At 49.4% G+C, this 24,441-nt stretch overlaps 1 protein-coding gene across 2 annotated transcripts in view; it reads right to left on the reverse strand.

Moving 5' to 3' along the window:
• The window catches only part of GFRA4 (GDNF family receptor alpha 4), a 69,293-nt gene that overhangs the window by 44,716 nt on the left and 136 nt on the right, over positions 1-24,441 (reverse strand). Inside the window, exon 1 of one of the 2 annotated variants that reach the window (XM_083836328.1) lies at positions 24,048-24,441. This exon is cut by the window's right edge and continues 136 nt beyond it. In XM_083836328.1, coding sequence (XP_083692454.1) covers positions 24,048-24,087 — 40 coding nt within the window. In that variant the 5' untranslated portion in view covers positions 24,088-24,441. The remainder of the gene's footprint in view (positions 1-24,047) is intronic. The other variant, XM_083836329.1, reaches the window with a different exon arrangement.

Consider the following 24,441-nt stretch of genomic DNA (forward strand, 5'->3'; position numbering starts at 1 on the left):
TGTTGTCACTCTTGCATTTTTTATTGAGCACCTGGGCTGAATGGCTGAATAAAATCGAACTTCCCAGCTGAGACCACAGATGCTCAGCTGTGCATACCTTAGGGAAAAACGTGTGCAATTTCCATTTTGGCCAATTATTATGCGGGGGAATCTTTTATCCTGGTGGGAAGGTGGATGGGAGGAAGAAAACCTATGGAGGTGCCGATTATCTTTTAAAGGAACGCTGGCCATTTGAAAGTGTGGAGCTGGAACTTCAGCAGATGTGAATTAGCAGAAATCCTTCATAAATATGGGGATAATGAGCTAAACATTAGCTGGGGGTCTGGGGCTATGGATATAGATAAATATATGGATATGGATAAATATAGGCTATCTGTGGATATGTCTATATTTATTTACATCACAGTTAAATTCTCTTTAGTGGGTGTATTTGTTTTCCTGTACTTTTTCACTTTTTTTTTTCTTTTTTTTTTTTTTTTTTCCCCCAAGACACTGGATATCAACTGGTTTGTTTGGGCTCACATTTCTGTGAACTAAATTAATCCCAGGACAGAAACCGCCCCTCCCTTCCACCCTCTCCAAGTGTGCGTGGGTCCTGCTCTGCTGCTCTCCACACAAGCACAAAACGAAGTTTTATTTATCTTGTTTGTGCTCAGTTTGACTTCCCAGATCATCTCCCTCTCCTTCTCACCCCTCCTCATGCTGTTATCTCTCAGCCGGCCTGTTTGAGGCCCAGGGTCTCATCCTGAGATGGGTTACATGTGCAGGGAAAGAAAAACTTGGTGTCAAACAGAAAAAAAAATCCACAAGGCAGCTTTGTAAAGCTTGAGCCTTGCAAGGTTGCTGCAATTTCCCCTGTTTGAGTCAGAGAACACAGACGGCATTTGGGTCCTGAGAAAATCAGGTATTGGGAGTAGGAGCTGGTGCTCTTATCTCCTGTGAAAGACCCGGGATCATCAAGCTGCATGGGGCTTTGAGCAACCTGGGCTGGCGGGAGGTATCCCTGCCCATGGCAGAGGGTTGGAACTGGATGGTCCTTAAGGTCCCTTCCAACCCAAGCTGCTCTCTAATTCTGTGATTCTGTGATTTTGAATTCTGTAGGAGAAACCGGGAGTAACTTGCCTCGATACACCTGCCCCCTATTGGATTTCCAAGGCTTCAAAGGCAAGTTGATTAAGGTTTTTTGGGGGGGAAAATAGCAAGCTTCTCCTCTCTGGGACCAAAACCAACATCAGTTCTAAGCAAATAATCCTAGAGAAGTTTATAAAAGACCCTTTACATCCACCCCAGTCACAACTATTCAGGCACCATTGCTATCATCCCTGCACACGCATACTGGGAAAAAAAAAATTAAAATCGTGCTGCTATGAGCTCATGGGGCATCTCTCCACCCTGAGCATGCACAGAGCCAGACTCCTCCATCCTTGCACCTCCATCCTTGCACAGAGCAGACACAGCACAGCAAGGACCAGTCTGCCCAGTTTGGCAGCGGCCGAGCAGCTGGGCTGGGGAGGGGATCAGGACAGCAGGGAACTGGTGGATTCAGAGCTGGGTCATTAGCTTTGCCTTGGAGGGATGGGTAAAAAGCTTGCCCTTCACTTTGATCAGAGCTACTTAGAAGTGTTTTGACTCCAGGCGTATGAATGAGCTCTTTAAGTCTTGCCCCTCCATCCCTCCTGCCCCGAGCTGTTGTCTCGGGGCTCCACGCTGTGAGTGCTGCCAAGGACCTCAGGTAGCTGTGCTGCTTCTCTCTCCTCACTTAGCAAAGATATCACATCCCTTCTTACCCTAGCAGAGAGGCTGATATCTTCCTTCTTCCCACGCCTGCCTGATTAGCATCAGAAATCACCCTGGGCATGAACACAGTCCGCCTAAGGACTAATCCCGAAAGACGGTGTCTTCTTCTCATGTGCTGACACCCTCCCCCTTGTCTGCATTTTTCCTCGCCTTCTTCCCCTCCTCCCTCTTCTCAAAACATCTTCTCCTGCCGGGTTTCTCTCTCCATCTGTTGTCCGTCCGCTTTCCCTCCCCGCCGGGCTGGGAAGCCGCTGCAGGGCTGCAGCACAAGGCTGTGCTTGTGCTCCAGCCCAGCCTCACCCCGCCAGCATCCTTGAGCTCCTCTTCCCCCAGCATCCCGTCTGCACGGTGGGTGCATTTTGCTGCTTGCAATTAATTTCTTACAAAGGCAGGGCGGTGGCTGTGGTGGGAGTACAAGTCCGGAGAGCTGCTGTTTCCGTGCTGTGGTTTGGGGTTTGCTATTCGAGGTCACCAAACCCAAGTGCAGCCTTGGCTCTGTCCCTCCTCGGAGCTCCGACTGGAAGTGCCCAGAATGCAAACAGCAAAGCAGGAGCCCTGGATCGTGGATGTCTGTCCTGGGTGGATGAAGCTACACAATCCACAGGGGCTATTAGTAAATGCAAGGGTCTGGGCGCAATCTCTGACCTGGAAAGTTTTTCAGCTGATGCTGATGCTGAGCTGGGAGCACGGCGAAGGGTCTTGCTGGGCTGACCTTTGCTCTGACATCCTCAAATCACTCACTGACCCCACAAAGTGGCTTTTAACCTTCTCTGACCCAGATTTACATAGGAGCAGCCGTTCAAAGGTGCATCTCGCCCAGCAGCCTGTGTGCAGCAGTGACCAGCAGACGATGCCTGGGGGCGATGCCCTATGGAAACGGGGCCAGGGCATGGCACTGCCCTATGATGCCCCTCCAGCCTTCAGCTCTTTTGGCTGGTGGACATCCTGAGCCAGCAGTTCTTTCGGGGAACTTGTTCATTTTCCCTGTAGACCCACGTAAACATCCACAATACCCTGCTGTGAGCCGTTCCACAGGCTGTCCATCTTACATGGGTATCAGACCATCTTGTACCACTCCAGAAGACCCAAAAGGCATGAAAGCATGTAGAAAGTGATCCTCCAAGTAGTAACAAAGATCATAAGCATCAATTAAAGACAGAGGAGGGCAACCCCATCTCTACAACTTGACTTCTTTGAGGTGTCTGACACTGTAATTCAAATCAGGCAGCAGAATTTCAGGTAATGTGTTCCTCCTCTGTCAGAGCTATGCCACCCTGCACCCAAAGGGATGGCTTATCAGCCTGCAAGTGTTCTCCCTGGGCAGGGCTTAAATAAAGAGTTTTTTAGGTACAGGGTTATTCTTGCAAAAATAATATTGCAAGAGCCTCACCCTCCCACCCCACAGGTACTGCAGAGGTATCTGCAGTCTGAGGTATCTTCTATGAGAGCCCTTCACCTCTAGCTAAAAGCAAGAAGGCAAAGAGAACTGTGGGACAAATGTCCCCAGCCAGGACAAGTGTCATTGCATGACATGGAAAAACACCAGTATAAACAGGACTATGACCAGAAAGTGTGCTCAGCTTCATCAGCACCACTGCTGCTTTCAGGTACCCAACACGCTGGTCACATTAAACTCAACAACATCTTATCCCAGGGCTGTTCCTAAGGGTTGTTCGGGAGGATAAAAGCTCCCCCAGCTTTTTAATACTGACGGGCATTTGGCACAACAAATGCTCTGTAACTGTAAAAACCTCCTTAAAATATTTTAAATAAAGAAAAAAAATATATGGAAAGGCTGAAAAAGGAAACATTCTTTGTGATGTCAACAAACTTGTCCTGGGCAAACAAGAGAAAAAGGGAGCAAAAAAAGAGTTGGATGATTTAGCTGCTTGGCTTTGATTACTGGATCTCATCTGCAAAGTTGTGGAAAGATGAGCTTAAGGGGAAAAAATTGAGAGATATTTGGACTGGCCATATAACAACAGCCCTGAGTTGAGCTGCAGGATGACAACATCCATGAGTATAGTTTTCAGTATCTCTCTCTCTTCTCAAAATCAGACCTTCTAGGGGAAAAAGAGTGAAAATGGAAGGGTAAATAGGAGGGAATACATTACAAATGTTATAAAATACATAGTGTTTTTTGGATTAGAGGTAAGGCTTGCCTAGAGTAGTCTCTGCTTCCCACCGGGATGTGGAGACTTGGACTCAAATGGACGAGAAAACAATGCAAAGACCCTGATCCCACACTCAGACAGCCCCAAGAAGAGCTGCCAGAGGTCATGTTTGTATACAAGGGACATCAAACCCTTCCACAAGAGGGTCCTTCTGCTGTCCCACCCCTCACCACCCAGCTGGGGGGTCCTGGTGGCTGCTGACCACCACCTTGGTCCCTGCTGCAGTGGGGCTAGCAGCATCAGAAAGGTTTCCGTCTTGCTGGAGCAGAGGAACGCTCCTTTTCCTTTCAAAAACCATCACGTTTCTAGTCTCCGGATGGCTGAGGAAATCTGCATAAAATACACTCTGACAGGCCCCCTGGGTATAACCTTGAAAACAGGGACTTCTCCGCAGCATTTACTGGCTATTAAAGGCACGTGGAGGGTTTGGTTTTTCACACGGAGGGGTGAGGTTTTCCTAGATGCTAGGAAATGGGTGGAAGACACGGGGTCTCCGTGATGCCCCCCCACACAGCCCATGCCCATCTCCACCCATTATTTTCTGCCTGCTGCCTTGACTCAGGTTTTCGGTTTGGTTTTGCTGCGAAGCTTAAAATCCCTGCTTTCAACTCGTTTGTTTCTCTGCTGAACCCGAACCTCCCAGAGCGAGTAACTGCTTCTGCTACAGCCCTGGAAGAGCTATAACCATTATTATAGCTCGGGTTGCACACACAGCACTTGGGTTTTGCATGGCTTGCCTCTGCGAACCGAAGTCCCTATCTTTGCTTACAGAGCAGTTAAAAACCTCCTTTAAGCAATAGTTTGCAAGGAATTGTGCGTGGCAGCATTTCTCAAACAAAGCATTTTGGGGCCATATGCGGAATATTGCAAATTATTCCAGACTCAGAGAATAATGTATTTGCACGCTAAGGTCCGAACACAAGCAAAGAAAAACCTCAAAGGCAGAGGCCTCCTGCCTCAGGTCCTGCATTAAAAGATACGGTTCCTATAATCACAGAGTAGCAGGTGAGTCAGGAGTGTGCAAGGTTTCCTCTGCTGTTTGGGGCTTTGGTGAGGAGCTATGGGTTGAAAAGGAAAGCTTATGACCTTGTTCAGTTTTACACTGAAATTTTACATGGCCATTTTAATTGATTTGGAATAATCCATCTTTACTTTGCTAGTGACACCAGAAGCATACCTGAGTATTAACAGCTTTAAAAAAAAATGTTTTTAAAAGAAAAAAAAAATATTTGTTTCCTTTCGGAGTGAGAGACAAGAAGGGTCTGGTACCCATGGCGTGAACATTGCTGCTCCACCCCAGGTCTTGTGGGTTGTCTTTTAGCAACATTTGGGTTTGGTTAGTAAGTGGGCTGGGGAAAGTTAAAGGCTTTCTGTAACACCTCTGCTTTGCGCTGAGTCCTATCCCTGCTCTCCTCCCACCTCGGTATCACCATTTACCTAACGAAGCAATTAGCAGCTCTGCAAGGCTGGAGAGGAGGTGAAGCACCCAGTGCCATCTGCATCTGCGTAAGCCCCAGTGCAGCCGCCAGGGTCTGGTTGCAGGTCTCTTATCCAAGCCAGGGGGGCTTGGTGAGGGTTTGCTCGCCCCCTGCAACCAAAGGGATGTTGCGATGGTTTGAGTGGAGAGTTTAGCCCTCAGGAGACTTCCCTTTCTTCCTCCTTAACTTCCAATTTTTCTGTTTTTTTCATATATGGCCAGTTTTACAGCTCCCAGCTTTGCTGTTTCAAAGCTGGCAATCTGTTCTCCTCTTCACATTTCTCTGCTCCCAAGCAGCTCACGAAAAACATTTCATCTGTAAACATGTGCTCAAAGCCTCTCCAAAGGCGCCTGTGCTTTCAGACACCCCGACAGCTCCTCTGTGCACCAGCACCTTTGATGCGGGCAGGGTGAGCAGAGCTGGCACCTCCGCCCCTCAGGGGATCAGAGGGCTCGCAGCCTCTGGGAGGCAGGCACGGCTCTGCAAAGGCTGATAATGCATCGGCGCAGCCAGATCTGCTTCAGCTGCAAAATATCACTGCATCACCAAATGTAAAGTTTGGTTTGAGATTTCTAAATCTTTCGAGGTTTTATTAGCGACAAAAGAGCGAGTGGGGTTTAATCAGCGTCTCGGACCTCCTTCGTTTCTTTTGCCGGATCAGTCTGCGATCTTTGGAGTACCCAGCCTTCGTTAAAAATGAAAAGTCCCAACTTTTGACAGCTGGTATCTGCTTTTTTTGTATAGCTGAACAGCAAGGCTCAGGCCTTTTAGACAGGCACAGCTGCCAAAACATGCTTAAAACTGCCTCTCCCTGCATATCAGTCATCGTGCTCTTCCCCATCCATGTCTGAAGCAATGATTTTGATCCTCTTTCGACATCTTTGAGCCAGTCTGTGTGCTGTGCCTTCTGCTCACATCCTTACTTCATTTCTCTGACTTTTCTGAAAATGAAGCAAGGCCAGGGGTGTTTGCTCGTGGCTTTCCCTTCCTCAAAACTACCTCTTCAGCTGTGCTTTCTTGCAGGATGCTGAAAAATCTCTCGGCTGAGCTCCCCAGCTTCAAAGGAGTCATAGAAGCCACCTCTTCATGCTTCATTTATTTAGGAAATATATTGAATTCTTCCATCTGTGAGGGCTTTGAAGGAGGTCTTCTCTGTGGCGTGCGGCCAAGAGGAGAAGGAGCTTCTTATACAGCTGTGGAGATGCAGCTGGAGAAACAAAGTCATCCTGGAAATACCTTGAAAGAAATCAGCAGAGGGAAGGGCTTTTTGCATCCCAAAAGAGATGGGAAGACAGTCGGTGCCTCTTGCTCCAGTTTTGTGTTCTGCTTTCTAGCATCTCTCCTTGTGTGCGACAGCTGGCTGCTCAGGGGAAAGAAGTGAAAGGCTCCTACAGGCACCTGATGTCAGGAGCTGAGGCTTTCAAGGAGAAATGCTGAGTCTCAAGGCCAGGCTCGAGGAGACCAAATGCACCAAGACACTGGGGCAGGGAAGCTCAACAAACAGAGCAGCAGACATGGGTGAGCTCAGGCTCTGACCATTAGAGATATAGCAAAGTGATGCACGTCCCCTATATTATGAGTTTTTTGAGGATAAGATTGGTAAAATTCCTGGGAAATGGAATGGCATGTACTGAGGTCTGAAGAAGCAGTCTGATACATTTCTAAAAAATGTGCATACAAATCTTGTTGTAACAAGAGGGTTTTCTGGTATTTGTAGGTTTACTTTTTAAGTTTGGTCAGCTTTAATAATGACCCCGCAACGCTCTTCTTGTTTCCTCCCTGTGCAATCAAGAAGCAAAATAAGAATTTCTTCTTCCCACACGTTGCTCCACATCGCCTTTTCCACACGAACCTACTAAAACCAGGGATGGGACTCAATTTTTGCATGTATCACCACAATATAGCAATGAGTTACTCTGGGTGTAAGCTGCAGTGACTCCAGCAGGTATCTGCCCTGTTATTTAGTGACTGCAAGGAAGAAGCAAAATTGCTGTTATCTCTTTTATATATATATGTATTTAATCCTCCCCTGAACCTGTTTTCCATCATGAGATAGAATTAGAGGAATTCAGACTTTGCAATGAGCATGGGATGGGGATGTTGGTACTTGACAAGAATTGCGAGGCTCTGAGTGATGTGCTGAGCAGTTAATGAAGCCACCTAGAAAGGCTGACGTATTTGCATTCATGTTAAAAGAAAATAATAATAATAATTTGAGGCTGTTGAAAAGTACTGCTCTGACAGCCCTGGAGAATGCCTCTCATTTATCTGCGGAAGTGAAGCAGCCTCTGCTGCTGCTGTTTCGGTAGGGATGAGCCTGGTTTGGGACACGATTGCTCTCTGCTGAGCCCAGTCACCCTCCAGCCCCTGTCTCTGCTGTCTTCCTCCTTTCCTTCCTTCCATCTTTCCTTCCTTCCTTCATTCCTTAAGGAAGCTCCCATTCCCCAAGCCAGGCTTTGCCAGGACAGGGTTCGCTGGTGAGGCAGGCAGGAGGGAAGAAAGCAGCAGGGAGAAACAAGGAGAAAAGCAAAGAAGAGAACCCAGGACCGGGTAATTTCTGGCCAACGATTGTCTCTAATAAAGTTTGACTCTATTAATTAATTGAGATGTGCCTTGGAGAGCTGGAGCTGCTGCTGATGGAAGTCAGCCAGGAAGAAAAAAAATAAATAAATCTTATTTTCCCTGCAAACCTGCTGATTAGACCAGATCTCTGAGGTTCACTTCAGTGGGCTGTGGGGAGGCAGGCAGCTTTTCAGGGCCTGTGTCACAGCCGCAGGTAGAAATCATCTGTCAGAAGATGCCAGGGGAGGTGGATAAGGGTGGAGGAGGACAAGGGCTTTCAGTGGGACCATTCCTTCTCATTAAGCTTTGGATTCAGGACCCACATGAAGCCACCTTGCTTTTATTTTCCACCCCTGGATGCTTATATTTTCCATCTCAGCAGCGCACACAGGTGGCGCGAGGTCCCCAGGGGAGATGCTTTGGTCTCTTCCTGAGCCTGTCCTTCACTTTGCAGGGGGGCTGCATCCTTGTAGGGCACAGAGCAGGGGTGCGTGGCGTTGGAGCACGTGGCTGAGTTCACATCCCAGAAGATGTGCAGCGTGTGCAGGAATAGGCACCATGCACGGGGGGGGCTGCGAGGATCAGGATTTTATAGCTTGCGCTACAGGGTTCTTGTAGGACGTGGGTAATGTGCTGGAAAAGATGGTTTGTAAATCTTTCCAATCTAAATGCCAATTATGAACTAGTGGGGAGAGGACAAAACAGACTTTGCTTCCGACTTTGCTTTGCTGCGACGCAGAGAAACTTTGCTCCTTGCTTTGGCCACAGCGCGAAGGGATCAGCAGGTAGTCTTTGTGCTCTCAGTCCCTCCGTGACTCTGGGCTCCTGCACTTCTCCAACAACCCTCCCACTGCTGCCATGAGGAGGGAAGGAGGTTGAGAAACATCTTGCAGCCCTGTTGACCCGACAGCAGCATCACAATATGAGGTTTAAACATGGAAATATTGACCCAAGCAAAAAGAATTTCAGCAGGGTAGAGGCACGTCTGTCTTAGACTCAGTGACTCCCAACTGATTTTTCTTGTAATTTTTTTCTTTCAGGCTATCTCAGGACTTTTTACTTGGGAGCAGAAGGAACCTTCATATATCTGTTCAATTTTCCTTTTTTATTTTTTTATTTTATTTTTTTTCCCTTAAAGATGTAACTCCTACAGCTTGGAAATTAGGGGCTGTTTTTAGACCAGATAGAGTGAAAATGTTGCCAGCAGCCCTTATAACTCCTGCTATGCCAGTATTTAAGAAGGTGCTCAACAGAGGTGGATGCTGGATGGCACAGGGTTCAGATGTGCAGGATAGGAGCTGTTGGGCCAATGCTGGGCTTCCCTCATTTCCCTCTTCCACTTCTGGTATCATTTCAACACACTTGGAAAGAAACTGTCCCAGTTTTCCATGGATTCTTTTTTCTGCCATAAGAGGAAAATAATAGAGATTGAAACTACTTCCACTAATTCTCTCGCTATTTTAAATCTGAAATGCTGCCAAGTTGCTGCTTAGGAATTACTCAAAAGGCTGTAGCTGCCCTTCTCTCCTGAAGGCCGGGCTCCTTAGCAGGACTTCAGCACACCTTGGGAGATGTCAGCTGGTCACGCAGCCTAGCCCAGCTACAGCCTTCACTCAGTCAGAGATTCCTGAGTGCTGCTGTGCTCTCTGCCCATTGGAAATTTTGAGGTCAGTAAAGTCTGTTACATTTTTTTAAGCCTTAAAAAAAAAAACAAAAAACAGTTATGGTAGAAAAAAGATACTTTCTGCCAAAAGACAAATGACTCCAAGTGGCTTCAGATAGTTGAAAGACTTGTTTTTGCAGAGGAAAGAACTGAGATGAAATGATTTCAAGCACCTTTCTTAAACCAAGAGAAAGACAGCTCACAAAACCCTTTACTTGCTTCAACTGTCCGTGGGTCCTACAGCATTGCCTGGAGCTGTTTGGCTTTGCACCCTGATGTCTCCAGCAGATAAGTTTACAGCAGCCTCAAAGAGAAAAAACTACAGAGAAATCAAGGTTATAGGCTCCACAGAAGCAAACTCACCCAAGGTCTGAGTAGGCAGTCATACATTAGATAGCTGGCTCTAGACACATAGATGTTCGTGAACCTACCTCCTCTTTCGGACCTACCTCTCCTAGAAACTTCTGAGAAGGTCAGTGCCCTGATGTGATGCAGGCATCTCTATTGAATATTTTCTGGAAGATATTGTCCAAGTCCTAATGCTGGTCATCCCCAGCATCTGATAACAATCTCATCTGACATGAAAGCGTTTGTATTTCCTCTAAATGCTTTGTGAAATGGAGCACTTCCAGTTAGTTACCAAAAATGGTATCTTTCCGTTGTCCCTTCTGGCCCGAAAGTTTCCATGTTCAGCACCAATATTGCCCTTACTCTTCAACGACTCAATCACTTGTTTTTCCAACAAACCCTTTCTCAAGCTTTGGGTTTACATTCTTGACGCTCCTGCATTTTTTGTTTCTGAGCTGCTCTGGCTCGTGATGTACACGGAAACCCAAGTGTTTGGGAGTGGTTAATCCCAAAGCAGCCTGCCTTTATCACTGCCAACCTGTGCAAATGGTCTCTGGGTCCCCAGGTCTAGGTGTAAACGCATTGATTGGTGGGCACCTGGCTGCATGGAGGGGCATACAGGCAAAACCAACAGCAGATCAGACAGAAGAACAGAAGAGAAAATCCCTGTCAATGCTTGTGAAGAAGCAGGACATGTCAAACATGGACTTACCCAAGCAAAGCTCTGTGTCCCGTGCATTTTGTCCATTTGTAACAGCCTCAGGGTGCCCACACTAAGAGAAATGGCTGAGAAATGGTTAACTCCCGGTGGGAAGTGTTTCTTTGGAAACTGGAGTCAATCCCTTGTTTCTGATGGCATCTTGGGTTTTATAGGTACCACTGAAAGAAGCCGGTCAGTACCAGATCGTTGGCTTTGGGGCCAAAAAGCACGCTGTGGTTTGCATGTGCCCACAAGTTTAAACCTTGCTCCCCATCAGCACAGGGCACCTTTTCCCTTGTGTCCTGGGTTTTTGTCCTCTCCTAGCTGTGCTGAGACACCGAATGGTCAGGAGGAGCCAAAACCATGCCAGCAAGCTGGTAGATAACCAGACTGGGCAACAGCAAAACGGGGCTTAAGGATGCTTCCTGGCCACACTGACAATTTCACATCTACAAAACTGGAGCCATTTCATGCCTGTGAGTGCAAAACTTCAGGCGTGTGAGCCAGGAGAACGTGGGAGTGGTGTGAGAGCATGTCTGAACGTAACCAGGGTCACGCATTCACATGTATGTGCTCGCTGCGAGCCTGCCATCCCCATGGGGAACCCGTCTCGTACTAAAAATGCTTTTGCGTTAATGCATAAATTAAAGTATAACGGCAGTAATAGTCAAAAGGGAACCCAAAAGAGAACAGAGAAGATTGATTATGTGCATATTTTAAGTGCTTTGTGTCTGTGAATGTTTATTTGAAAAATAAGAGTGAAAGAGAAGCACTGACACCACAAATAAAAATAATATAGGGAAATACATCTCTTTTATTATTAAATTATAGATTAAAATAGGAAATGTGGGGGAATATAGAAACATATATCTCTTTGTGGAGGCTTTCTATAACAATCAGCATAAAATAACGTAGCAGTACCTGACAGCTTAAATAAAGATAGGAGCCTGAGCTCCTATCTACGCATTTATCTCCTCTGATCCAGACAGGGTAAAGAGGCATAAAAGGCTCAGATAATAGCATCTTTTCTGCACACCAGCTCCCGAACGATAGGCAGATTTTATACTCGGTTACTCCACATAATGTCAACATTGTTAGAAAACAAAAGCACCATGAAGGAACATATTTTTTTGCCCTCCCTCTCTTTCACCCTTTTTTCCCTTGTAAGTTTTACCTTGTGATTTCTGTACAAAATGCTTCGGGAAAGCATTTTATCCCCTGTGTCTGGGGACCAGGCCCTGAGTTTGCAGGGCAGCAGGACGTGGGACCATGGGCACAAGCGGTGAGGCTCAGACGGGCGCGCACAAATCATAGGCGCGGAAGGGGAGACAGCACCGGCCAATTCACTTAATCCCTGTCCCTTTCTCGCTTCAAGCTGCCACAATAACTATTGTGCCTGACAGCTATCGACCACCGCGTGCCATGCCGTTAACCTTTGCCACCCACCACGTCAGATGACGGAGAACAGGGGTGTCACATCTGAGCCGAGCAGCCTGCATCCTTGGCATGCCCAAGGGGACACCATGGTGAGCAAACCAATCCTGGGGGAGCTCCTGCACATTTCCACGTTAACATCCATCTCTCTGGAAAATGCAGCCCTCCTTGGAACATAAAAATGGCACAGGAGCAAGGTCCTGAGCTTCACCCAAGAGACAACACATCATATTATGTCCACAGTTGTGCTGATTTGTGATGGTTAACGTCTACAGTTGTGAGGGTTAACGTCTACATTTGTGATGGTTAATGTCTGCAGGACCATCCTTCCCCTTCAGCATTGCTCAGCTGCTTTTACCTCCCAGGAGCAGCCCTGAACCTACATAAAGCTCTCAGTTTGCCTTTCCTACCCAGGCTTGCAGGCTGCATGGACCACTTTTATGGTAAGAGGCCTTGGGCTCCCACCAATCTCACCCAGCACTCACGTCCATCCCTGGAGGCCATTTCTGTGCCTCTGCAAACCTGTGTCGTGCACTCTACTCTATCCCTGCCTTTCCTACATCCAATTTCACACCTACCTGTGGGATCTGAGCATCTTTGGAGACTTGTATGGATCCTATCTAACCTTGCTGGGGGACCCATAAATTATTCGGGGTGGACAGACTGGCATGTCCACGAGCTCTGCTTACTCAGGAAACCACGGGCTGACTAACAGCATAATTAGCTTGTTTACCTTCAGCTGGATCAACTCGTTAGTTCTTACTAGCCTGAGGGGTTTTCTCCAGGGACTCCTATATTTGGCTAGTTGATTTGTTGTGAGAAGAAAGAGTTCTTGGCATTTGCTTGGGGAGACAGGGAAAAGTCTTGGCAGCAGCTACCTGCATTTTTTGGAAAATGCTGAATTTTGAGTCCCAGCATAACAGAAGGTGACAAGAAGAATGATTGTCCAAGCCAGACTTGGAGCCGGTCCCTCGGGGAGCTGCTCCCGAGCTCCTGCCTTCCCCACCTCCATTTCCAGGGTCTGCAGGGCAGGAAGGTCTGGGGAGAGGTGGGCAGGATGCGGCCAGGTCTGAGGCACTGAAAGCAAGGGTGTTTTGCTGGAGAGAAGCCGAACCACCTCATCACCTGCTAACAAGATACAGAGCCTGGGGCCAGCCACGGCTCTTGGTTGACTCAGCCTCATCCCTCACTCAGCCACCTCCCAAATTACCCCTCAAATAACCACTAAGGCCCTTGGCTGGGCAGCTCCATCCTTCCATGGTACCTTCAGTATGAGTGTGAGGTGTGTGGAGTGCAGGGAAAAAGAGGATGAAGGAACTCTGCCCAACCTCAGTACACTTCCAAGTGTGCCAGGCAACAGGGTGACCCTACACCTGGTGACACTGTCACTGCCTTGGAGGGCGCACAGACCCCTTGTTTGCTCATGGATGCCCCTAGGATGTGGAGATCCTACACACAGATGGACTGTTTAATCCTCATGGCCAACACCCATGACTCTCCCCAAAAAACAGTTGCATCAAGCTTCAAGCCTGGCCCAAACCGAGGCCCGTCAATTTCCTTTTCCAGCGAAAGTGAGAAAGAAAAACAGCTTAGACATTTTGCTCCTAATGCTCAGCTTAAAACTTTTCCTTCCTCTGCTTCATGCTGTTGCTCTCCCTCCTCCCCTCCCTGCCCTACAGAAGTGTGACTAATCCTCTTCCTTCCCTTGCACTGTTACCTTGAAGGTATTTATAGAGCGCGAGCGTGTTCTCTCCCGTGTCTTTCTCCCCTTTTCAACTCTGGATAAATCAAGCTTCCTCAGACTTCTCTCATGTGTCTTATCTTCCAAGAGGTCATGCTAACTGCAACAGCAAGCCAAGAAAAAGCTTTGGTGTTGGAGAGGACACTTGGGAGCTGATACAGCTGGGGCACAAGCCCCGTGAGTAACTCGGGCTCGCCGAGTGCGTGCGCATCCCCGGCCCCTTGCCAGCACCGCCTGCATGCACCTGCTTGCGTTAGGGACGGGGATTTATCAGCTCCCAATCAAATTAGGCAGCACGACCGTTTATTTTACGTTATCTCGTGTCACTGACAGTGTTCTGCCTTCTGAGCTGGAAAGAGCAGAAAGGAAGATGAACGTGCGGGGCTGAAAGGGATTAAGCTGAGGCACATTTGCCCAGCAGCATCTGCAGGATGGGTCTGAGCAAAGGGCAGTGGCTGGGAGGGAAAGGGTGGCCTCGTGCTGGGTCTACATTAGGTAATTAAACAAAATCAAGGTGCTGGTCCAAATGGCCCAGAGCTGCCTCATCCATGCTATTAAACCCTTCCCTGTCAAAGCAGAGCAGCCACATGCAAGCCTCCTGCTGCTAATGGTCCTTGGCTTGTGCTGGCTCCTGACCAAAGCCCACGAGATGGCTAGTTGGCCCCAGCCAAAACCGTTTCAGGGAACATTTGGTGTTTTAATAGGCTTGAAAATCAAGTCCAGTGTCTCTGAAGGCTTCTGTAGGCTCTGAAGGCACTGTGTGATTTATTGGTGGCCTCCAGGACCCTCAGCAGAGTCACCGACTTCAGGTGCTTCCAATCACTGCTGTGGCTGGAGCCGTCAGGTCTGCGAGAGAGCTGGGGTTTTCCCATTGGATTTCTTTCCTTCTCTTTTAACTGTGGGAAAATGTGTTCACTGGGAAAAAAAATGGGGTTTTCAAGTAGAAAAACAAAGCACTAAATTTTGTTTTAGTATTACTTTCCTTGTCTTTTTTTTTATTTTTTTATTTTTTGGTTGGCTCTGTGGTTGTTCCCTCCATCACTAGCTGCTCCCCAGGGGAGAAGAAACCTTGGTGGCTTAGGAGGGGTGCATCTCACTGAACAAAAGACACCTAACAAATCTGGGAAAGGGCTAAAATTATCACCTTGATTCTCTCTTTGTAATCCTTGGAGGCAATACAGATGTGTAGAGAGGGTAAAAGTCCCTCTGGATCCAGCAGATTAATCCACTAATTAAAGGAAAAGTTCAGGTGAAAAGCAGGTGGGATGAAACCCAGACCTGCATTCTGCTGGGACCATCTGCAGTGATGAGTAAGAAACAAGGTCCCCTTGTCTTCCTGCCCTGTGACCCTCCAGGAAGACCAGTTTCTGTTTTTCTCATAAAAGTAGGTAAAACAGTGCAGAGAAACCCGAGACTTTATTCTAGTCCTTGTTTTTTTGTCCCCTGGAATTATCTTCAACAAGCGTTTTATTTTCTGCACTCTATCTTTTATTGCAATTTTTCCTGTCCCCGATTTGCCAGTGCTGTTTGGGAGCCAAATTGTACCAAAAGCCCGGTATTTTTCTGTTTTCCAGACTGCTCTTCCATCAGAGGCTTTTAGTTTTTGCCCACCACGGCCTCTCCCCTGTCTCTGTGGCACATCCCTGATTCCCGCCCCTTCTCTTTGGAAGCTCACGTCTCTAATCCCGGCGCGGAGCAGGACTGCTGATCCCCACGCAGGGGATGCAGGCAGATTTTCGGAGCAGATTAGTCAGCAGCTGCACTTCAATTCAGTTCCTGTGTGAGCACCGAAATAAGAGCTCGGTGGCTGGTGTGCGCAGCAGGTGCTGCTAAAAGTCGCCTTGTTTCTGATGCACCGATGAGTAATTTTGATCCCAGCTTGTAGTTAGCTGCTTCACACAAATATCCCGGGTCAAACACTGCTCCGTCACCTGGCTCTGCCTCACAGTAATTCATCTACCATAAAAACATCCCGTTTTATGTTGAGATGCAGGGAGTTTGCATCATTTTCCAAAACCTGAGAGACACCCAGGAACAGACGCCTTAATTCCTGATCCTGGGGGACCGCAAATTATGAACGTTTTGGAGAGTTCCCTGCATTTAAAATTGCTGTTTGTTAGAGGGGTTTGGTTTGGTTTGGTTGTTGGTTTTCTTTATGTTTGTTGGTTAGGTTTTTATTTTTTTTTCCTCTATAATTTTTCCTCTATTTCCAATTATAAGTCACATTTCTGGTAATGCAATAGTATATATGGAGCCCAACAAGAGGCCTGGGCCCCCTTGAGTCAGGTACTTAATTACGAACAGGCTTTCTAGCACACGTTAAGGACCGGCCTGCCGGGTCTGTGGGGAGGAAGAATGAAGCAATATCAGGAGAGGGAGATAAATTTCCTTGCATCGTTCCCGCGGGGGTGGTAACTCAGGAGCTGCTTTACCCAGCACATACACTGCCGCGCTCCACGCTGATGGAGCTGCCGCTTCACATCGCCTCCCTCGCAGGCTGGGAGTCCAACTCCAGGGCTTTCCCAGCTCCAGACTTACTTTCAGACCTTTGCAGCCTTACGCTTTCTCCTCTCAGTTCCCAGATTCCCTCTCAAGGTTCATCTGCAACCTCTGCCCAGCCCCTGAGGAGTCCTTTCTCCTCTGCTTCCCACCTCCAGAGCAGAACCAGCTCTGAACCATCTCCTCTGTCCCCTCCCCACACCTCCTGGTCCACACAGAGGGCTCTCATGCCACAAAGTTAATGTAATTCATAGAATCATAGAATAATAGAATTCTTTATCTTTCCCCCAGTTCTTTTTCTTTTCCCCAAAACAGCAAGTTGGCCCTAAGGACAGACTAGGTTTTGGGGAAGGATCTTCACCTGAGGCTCAGGACATTTCCATTACTTTTTCCTTGCCATTACTGGGGAAATCATCACAAAAGGCACAGGCTTTCACACTGAACTGGAGAAAACACGAAGTTTTGGGCGCACCCAGCCCCTTTCAGGAGCTCCTTTGGGCAGCACAGCTTATGGCTGTAAGATTTGTTAATGCCTACAAACCCCAACAAGCCTGAAAGGGATCCCATCATCTTCCTAAAGGCAACCTGCTCTTCTCCCTTCCTTTAACAGACAGAAGTTGTCCTGTTTCAATTCCTACCATGCAGCTCTATTTCCTCCCTTATCCTCCTCATCCCAGCTCCTTGGGAGGAGGAGAACAACTCCCTCACATCACCATGGGGGTGTCCTATGGGCTGTGGTCATGATGCCCCCCAAGCACTTCTTCCCACCCTAAGACTTTGCCCATGCCCCCCTCCAGAAGACGAAGTGGCTGGGACAGACCGAAGTGTGCGGTTCAGTTCTCCAGCAGCCTCCCTGGTTTATGCTCTCTTACAGGAGGAAGAAACAAAACAATCAGAAGGAAGAAGAAAAAGAAAAAAAAAAAAAAAAAAAAGCTACCATGAAATTGCTATAACTCATGTGTCAAATCCAGGGCATAAATCAACTAACCCTTGCAAGGAGGAGTGTAATTCCTCACCGTGCAGAGGAAACACTTAGGCAAACTCAGCCTTGTCTGGGGCTTTACACAAACAGGTCAAATGGCTTTGATTCATTCTAAGCCCTGTCTAATAATTCAGCATGCTGGTTTGCTCCCCTCTCCATTAGGAGATGGCAAACACGCCGTCCTAACCTGCAGCCTTTATTACAGAAGATTCAGCATGCGTGGATTTATGTCGCCTCATGCCTTTTGTGACATCTTTTTAAGGTGCCTTCTGCTGTACAGAACGAACATCAAAGGGAAACTCGGGGAGCAAGAGAGGAAAAAACGTGCAGTGCTGCAGGAGACATCTGCTACCTATTTCCAGCTTACAGGTAATGGAGCCAGCTGAATAATGTCTGAGAGTTCGCTGTGAAGGCTGTCATGGGGAGATGCATTTTTCTTCGTATGCACGGGAGTTAAAACCTCAGAAGAAATACCCAGCCTGTTATTAAGACCTGTTTACCCAAAGTCACGGGGAGAGGTAGCTCTGAGAAGCTCTGAGTTTCCTCTCCAGACAATTCTGAATCCCTTTGGCTGGAAGAGGGGGCAGGCTGGTTGCAAGCTGAAGGATCACCTCCATCCAGCACCTGAGGCTCCTGGACACCAGTTACTGGTGATACTGGTGAGCAATGGATGGGAAGAAAAGGCGAGTTACAATCATGGTGGATCTGATACTTTTGGAGGGTCCAGTGTGGGCAGGAGGAGGAAAAAAATAAAATAAAATAGAACAAAGCGCTCAGTAAAGGCTGCTACAGTAAAAAAAAATAAAGAAAGAAATTCAAAACCCTTTAAGATTGATTTGACTGTTTCTGTAAAACTCTCACGGACAGGCCCACATGAACCCTGTACGAGTGGTGGCCCAGGCACCAGGTTTGCTCCAAAAATTCACAGCTGTCATCCAAGCGAAGGCTCCCTTTCCCAGGGGGCTGTAGCTGCCCAGGGCTTCCTTTGCTGTGTTTAATCAAGGATGATGGGATTTCCCAGGTGGCTGCTGCGCAGACATCAGCCGGCCTCGTTTGATGCAAAACTCAAAGCAAAGCCTGATTATTTTGCAGAGATGGTGTTCAATTCATGCTCTCTGAAAGCATCCTGGAGTTCCCCCAGGAGCTGAGCGTTTGCTGGACCCAATTCAGATGAGTCTCCAAACCTCAAATCACACAGACCTGGACTCCCAAATCCACTCCCCTTGCAGCCACCTGAGGAGTCGAACACTTCCCATGGGCACCCCAGTTCCTGGTGGGTTTTCCAGCCATTAGCAGCTAAAATCCTCCAAGGGAGAAGAGACCTGAAGCTCGTGTGTGTGAGGCATCCTGCCAGCATGGACCGCTTACAGTTAAAGTCCTGCAGCTCGGACAGAAGCATTAATGTTGAGTCTTGACTTGAGTTATGCACTTGGCCTTTTGTTCTTTGTACAAGAAGCAGGGATAGTGAAATAGAAAGCAAAGCCCAATGGTTTCTCTGGTCAACTCCCAGACCTTTAGCATCTGGACTTGCTTAAAATCCCATATTCGAAGTGGACTGCCACCCCCTTGGGGACCAAGAGTAGATGTCTGGGCCCAGCCATGTATGAAAGATGAGCAATTTGATCCTGCTTTGGGAAGAAGCACCAGAAAGCCTGACCGGTTCTTTTCTCCTCGATAAACTGGACCCATGAACTTGAAACCAGCTGCCTGTACTTGTGTCAAAATGACCTGCCAACCCATATGTCAGCGGTAGCATGGGGAGTGCTGCTAATAACCCTGTCAAGGCACTCAGCAAGGGCAGGTATCACAGGCAGCTTTTTCCAGTTGGATCCAATAAATCAAAACCACAGCACAACTATTTTTTTACCGCGTCTTTCAGGCAAACTTCTTCCCAGATGGCTTCGGACGGGGAGAGGAGCGTGCGTGCCAAGGAGCTGCCTGCGGAGGGACGTCAGGGGTTCGCATGGAGGGAGGGGAAAAGAGAAAAGGGTGGCAGGATACAGTCAAGGCAGTTCTGAGCCAGGGAATATTTATGTAGTCCAGGAGGAAACAGAGAAACACTTTTCCCCTATAAGGGGTGGACCAGGGGCCCAGAGAGGTTTTTATTCAGTCTGCATCTCTGGGCATTATTTTCTCATCCAAGCCATCTGCTGCAGGCAGCTAAATCCCAGCTACCGCCCCACCAGCTCCCATCAGGTGGACCAGAAAGAGCTTGAGATGTCCAGGACACCCCAGAGGACTGGCTATTCCATGCCTTGCGTGGGTGTCATTCCCAGCAGCAGGGAAAAATGGGGCACTGCTGGGCCCCTCAAGGCAGATCTGCAGCTGGGGGATGGCTTCCTACCAGCTTAGCTTGTCTAAGATGCACGGAGGTGCTTGGAAATATTCATGAAGACACAAGCCTGCCTCAACACCTGCCGAGCTCCCTTCAGCTCAGCAGGTGCCAGCTGTGGCATCACTTCTTATTAGACCGAAATCCTGGAGGAGTCACAGGTGATTTCAATGCAATGTGACCTTAGAAGATGCCTGTCCTTCCTGCACTCTCATTTTTCTTCCCTGTGGCCGTCCCAGGATCTCCTCACCCAGGGCAAGAGGGGGCTTCATCTGCTGCGGATCCTTTGTGCTCTCCATACAACAGCCCTGGGACCCTGTTCTCCGTCACCTTGACCACCACAACCCCTCCTGGGCACACCTGGGCACACCTGGGCACACTCACCCCCAGTCACACCACAGTCAGTTTTCCTCCTGGTCCATCTCCAGCACCTAATGTCCACCCACGGCTCCACTTCTCATCCACCTTTTCAAACCTAGCCTCCCAGCCCCGATTTCCAAGCATGCTTTCACCAGGAATACAACCCCACAAGTCCCATATCTGAGCCTGTAGAGGTGTGCTGGCCAGCAGAGCTGAAGAGTGGTGGACACGTCCTGGTGGACACGTCCTGCTCCTGCACCCACCATCACGCAGCTCCCACCACCAGCCCATCCAGCCTAGAGGTCTGCTGCCAGAAGTTGTTACCAGAGGGGATTTTGACGGATGTATTAAAAAAAAAATAAAGGAACTGTACTGAGCTGAAGATTGATGGGAACAAGCTTTTCTTTGTTTTGTTCCTTTTTATTTTTTTACAAGGAATTGTGTCCCTCTATTTTTTTTAATTATTTTTATTTTTAGCAGGAGAACTCCTTTTGAATTTGTTCTCTTACACCTTTGGGCTTTTTTTTTTTTTTTAAAGAAGCAGAAGGAAAATGAAATCCACTGGAGGGAAAAAAAAAATCATGGATTTCTTGGTAGCAAAGTATTATTTTTACTGAAACTTGACAAACTTTAGCCACACTGAAAGTCATGTTTAAAAATGACCAGGCAGAAAGTTATAAAAATGAACAAGTCTTGTGCAGAAATGATGAATTTCAGGCGCAATAGATGCCTGTGAAAACAGCCAGGAGAGCAGAGAAGACATTTCTTTCTCCAAAAGCAAAATGAACACTGCTCTCAGTAATTCACTGTAATTATTAGACTTAACTAGTGCTAGTCTTTACCCAGGGGTGATTATTTTTTTAGGCTCCAGAGCCCTGGAAAAAAAAATAATAATGTTTTCTGGGTGTGGCAATATCCCCGCGGAGGAATTTGCACGGTGTCGGGGGACAGCCTGTTGAGGGAGAAGTTTTATTTCTTCTCCGTGCCAGTACGAAGAGACATAAATATCCCATTCTTACGGATGCAAATAACGGATTGCTCCTGTCAGAGCTGACAAAAGCACTAATTTAGGGAACGTTTCCCTCTCTCGTACACACAGATGCATTTTTTTTTTAAGTTTTTTTGCTCTCCCTCTGGGAAGTGAGATCCCAAACCAGGTGAAAACCCGCCAGATGATCTCTCGTGTTTGATTGCATCTGTGAAGAGGCCGTGGGAAACATATGCCAGAAATGATGCTAACTACCACGCGTGGTAAAACTTGCCAGGTAAACTCAGCGGTTGTCAGCAGAAGACAGCCCGGATGCTGCTCCAGGATGCCGCCCTCCATCCCCCTGCTCCAGAAAGGGTTTGAAATGGTTTTATGGGGACTCCACAGCAAACTGCTGGGTTTCTGTGCTCGTCTCTAGCACGTATTTTCATTGCCATCCTTTAATTATTAGTTTGTCACTGCAGGGACTGATGTGCCCTCCGAATGATGCACAAGACACGGGCAATGCTTTGGGGGCTGGTTAGAAGGATAGTCCTGTGTCCTCATAAAATTAATGATATTCTTTATATTATTTTATATTATTTACATTTTTATGTTTATCAATGCCTTCCAGAGTGTTGAATTTCCTCTGTCACCTGAAATTACCCGACCAGTGTCCTGTGGGTGGGATTTCTAGCAAATAACACAGACACAAGCAAATATCAGGGGACACCGAAGCAGCAACGGATGTCCCCAAAGCCACGTCCCTGTCCCTAGCTGTGTGGTCTTACACTGCCCTTGCTGCTGGAGCTGATATACTCGTTGCTGCTGGTGAGACAGATCAGGGAGCTGATCTGGCTGAAAAGTGGCTGAGAAAATAAAAATGTGTTCAAATACTTAATTTTGTCTGGTCTGGCTCCCCCTGCATGCCCCTGCCACCAGGGAGCTGGGTGTGAAGCGGCAGTGGGAGCCCTCCAGCCAGGCTGGTGACGGGGACACTGCCCTGTACTGCCTCGGAGAGCCCAAATTTCATCAAGCCCTGCCTCCTCCACCCAGCGTCATCCCCAAAATGGGGGACATGCACACCAAAAGCGAGGCTCTCCTGCTGTAGCCCACGTGGTTTTTTTGGTGTTGCTGTGCTGGCAGCTACAGAGGATGCCAGCACCAGCCCAGCACCAGCAGCCTGATCCCCGGGGGAGATCCCTGCACATGGAAACGAGCAGCTCTTGTCCACCCATAACCCAAACATCTGGGAAACATCTGGAGAGCAAACGGAGGGCTTTGGATGGCATCTGCTGAGACGGTGCTGAGCCTGCAAGGGTCTACAAGCCAGTTTGGAGGTGATGAGATCCTTCAGGAGGGCCTGAGAGTAGAAGCTGACTACTAGCTGATGGTATTGCTCTGGTTGGGGTGAGAGGCGATGAGTGTATCCTTAAATCCTCCCCACTAATCCCAACTGCGTTGCTGACAATGGAGAGCTGGCCATTTGCAGGAGCTCTTTTCTCTCCGTCCACTTTCTCTAGAGAAAATCAATCAGCCCACCAGGCAGTCAATCAGGCAGTCAATCAGTGACTCAGTCGATCCGAACCACTCGCAAAATGGATCCCGCAGAGACCTGGCCTCCCACCCAGATACCCTGGGAGCCTCCCAGGGAGGCTGGGACCTCCCCCAGCCCAGGCTCAGCTCCAGCCCCTGCGAGGTAGGAGCTGAACCAGCCTGGGTCCTCTCCGGGCTCCTGAAACGCTCCAGGGCTGGAATGGTCCCTTCGGGGGGTCGCAATACCCCTCTGCCTTCGGGACTTGCGAGAGTTGCTGCTGGTGACATCTAGTGACAAGGAGAGCGAGCACGAGGAGTTACCTGGAGCCCTGTCAAAGCCATCTTCGCTGAGAAAAAAACCCTCCTGGGGCTCTTGCCCAGGACCAGGGCCGGTGCTGGGGTGCGGAGGGGGTCGGTGCGGAGCCGGGATGTCCCAGCCACCTCCCTACACCTCAGGACCTCCTCCTCCCCCAGCGGCCACCCGAGGAGGACCTGAGCATCCTACCCCCTGCCTCCTGCTTTAGTTAAGCACAGATCCTTGGCTTCGCCGCCTCAAACAAGAGCAAGGGGGAGGAAAAGAAAAATAAAAAAAAACCCAAGGGGAGCTGTCGGGGTTGCAGCCAAAGCGAGGCGGCTCCCAGCCGTGGCAGCCCGCTGCAGGGGGCTGCCAGCCGGGGGGCTGCAGCCCCTTCACGCCCGGTTAAAGGGCCCCGGGGCCGGGGGGAGCCCCGGGCTTTGTCCCCGGGATGGGAGCTGGGTGGCAGAGGGATGGGAGTGGGATGGGAGCGGGATGCTCAGAGCGCATCCGCGGTCCCCATCGCAGCGGCCCCGGCAGCATCCCACGGGGGACAGCGTCTCCCACCCGCGACGGCGGTCGCCTTACAGCTCGCGTGGGGCTGAGGGACACGGCTGGGGTCCTGGGAGCCCGCTCCCGGTGCAAAAAGCTCCGCGGGCATCATAGCCCGGGGGGACCCGGCTCGGCAAGGGGCACCCGCGGCTGCCCGGGCGCTCGGCGCTGCGCACCCAGCGCACCCTGAGCACCCAGAGTACCCAGTACACCCAGTACAACCAGAGCACCCAGAGCACCCAAAGCACCCAGCACACCCAGAGCACCCAGAGCACCCAGCACAGCTGGGGCTGGGGCTGCTAAACCCCCGACATTTCCCCGTTTCCCCATCACCCCATTGCCCGGCGCCGTGCAAAATCCTCCTGCTCCCAACGCCTCCCCCCCCAAGCGCCTCTTCCCCGGCACGAAGTGCGTTCGTTCCCCGGGTCCAGGAGCCACCAGAGCACGCAGGACTATCCGGAACGACGGCAGGATAGGTCCCAGCGCTTGGGTCCCGAGCAGGCACGACAGAGAGCCGGCTGATGCTACCGGGGGTGCTGGCGAGGGGCAGCCCGAGGTGGGGTGGCCGCGGTGTCCCCCCCAATCACCCTCCCAGCAGAAAGTTGTCCCCCCGCGCTTCCTACTCACCCAGGAGGATCAGCGTGCAGAAGTAGAGGATGCCCCTCATCCTACCGCTCGGCACGGCTCGGATCACACCGACACGGCTCGGCACGGCTCGGCACGGCTCGGCACGGCTCGGCACGGCTCGGCACGGCACACCTCGGCCCGTGCAGGCGGTGCCGGAGGATGCGCGGAGGCTGGGCAGGGCGGGAGGCGGCCCCGGCCCGGCCCTCCCGGGGCGAGCGCTCACGGCCGGCCCCGGGTCCTGCCCGCAGCCGGGGGGCTCCCGGCGGCCGCGCTCCCCCGCATCCCTCCGGGGCAGCAGCCTCGAGCTACTCCTTTTATTCTTCTTCTTCTTATCCCTCCTATATTATTATTATAATCATATATTTATATATGATTATTATTTTTATTATTATTA

Source organism: Anser anser (genome assembly GCF_964211835.1).
Source record: "Anser anser genome assembly, chromosome: 4".
NCBI classification, from domain to species: domain Eukaryota; kingdom Metazoa; phylum Chordata; class Aves; order Anseriformes; family Anatidae; genus Anser; species Anser anser.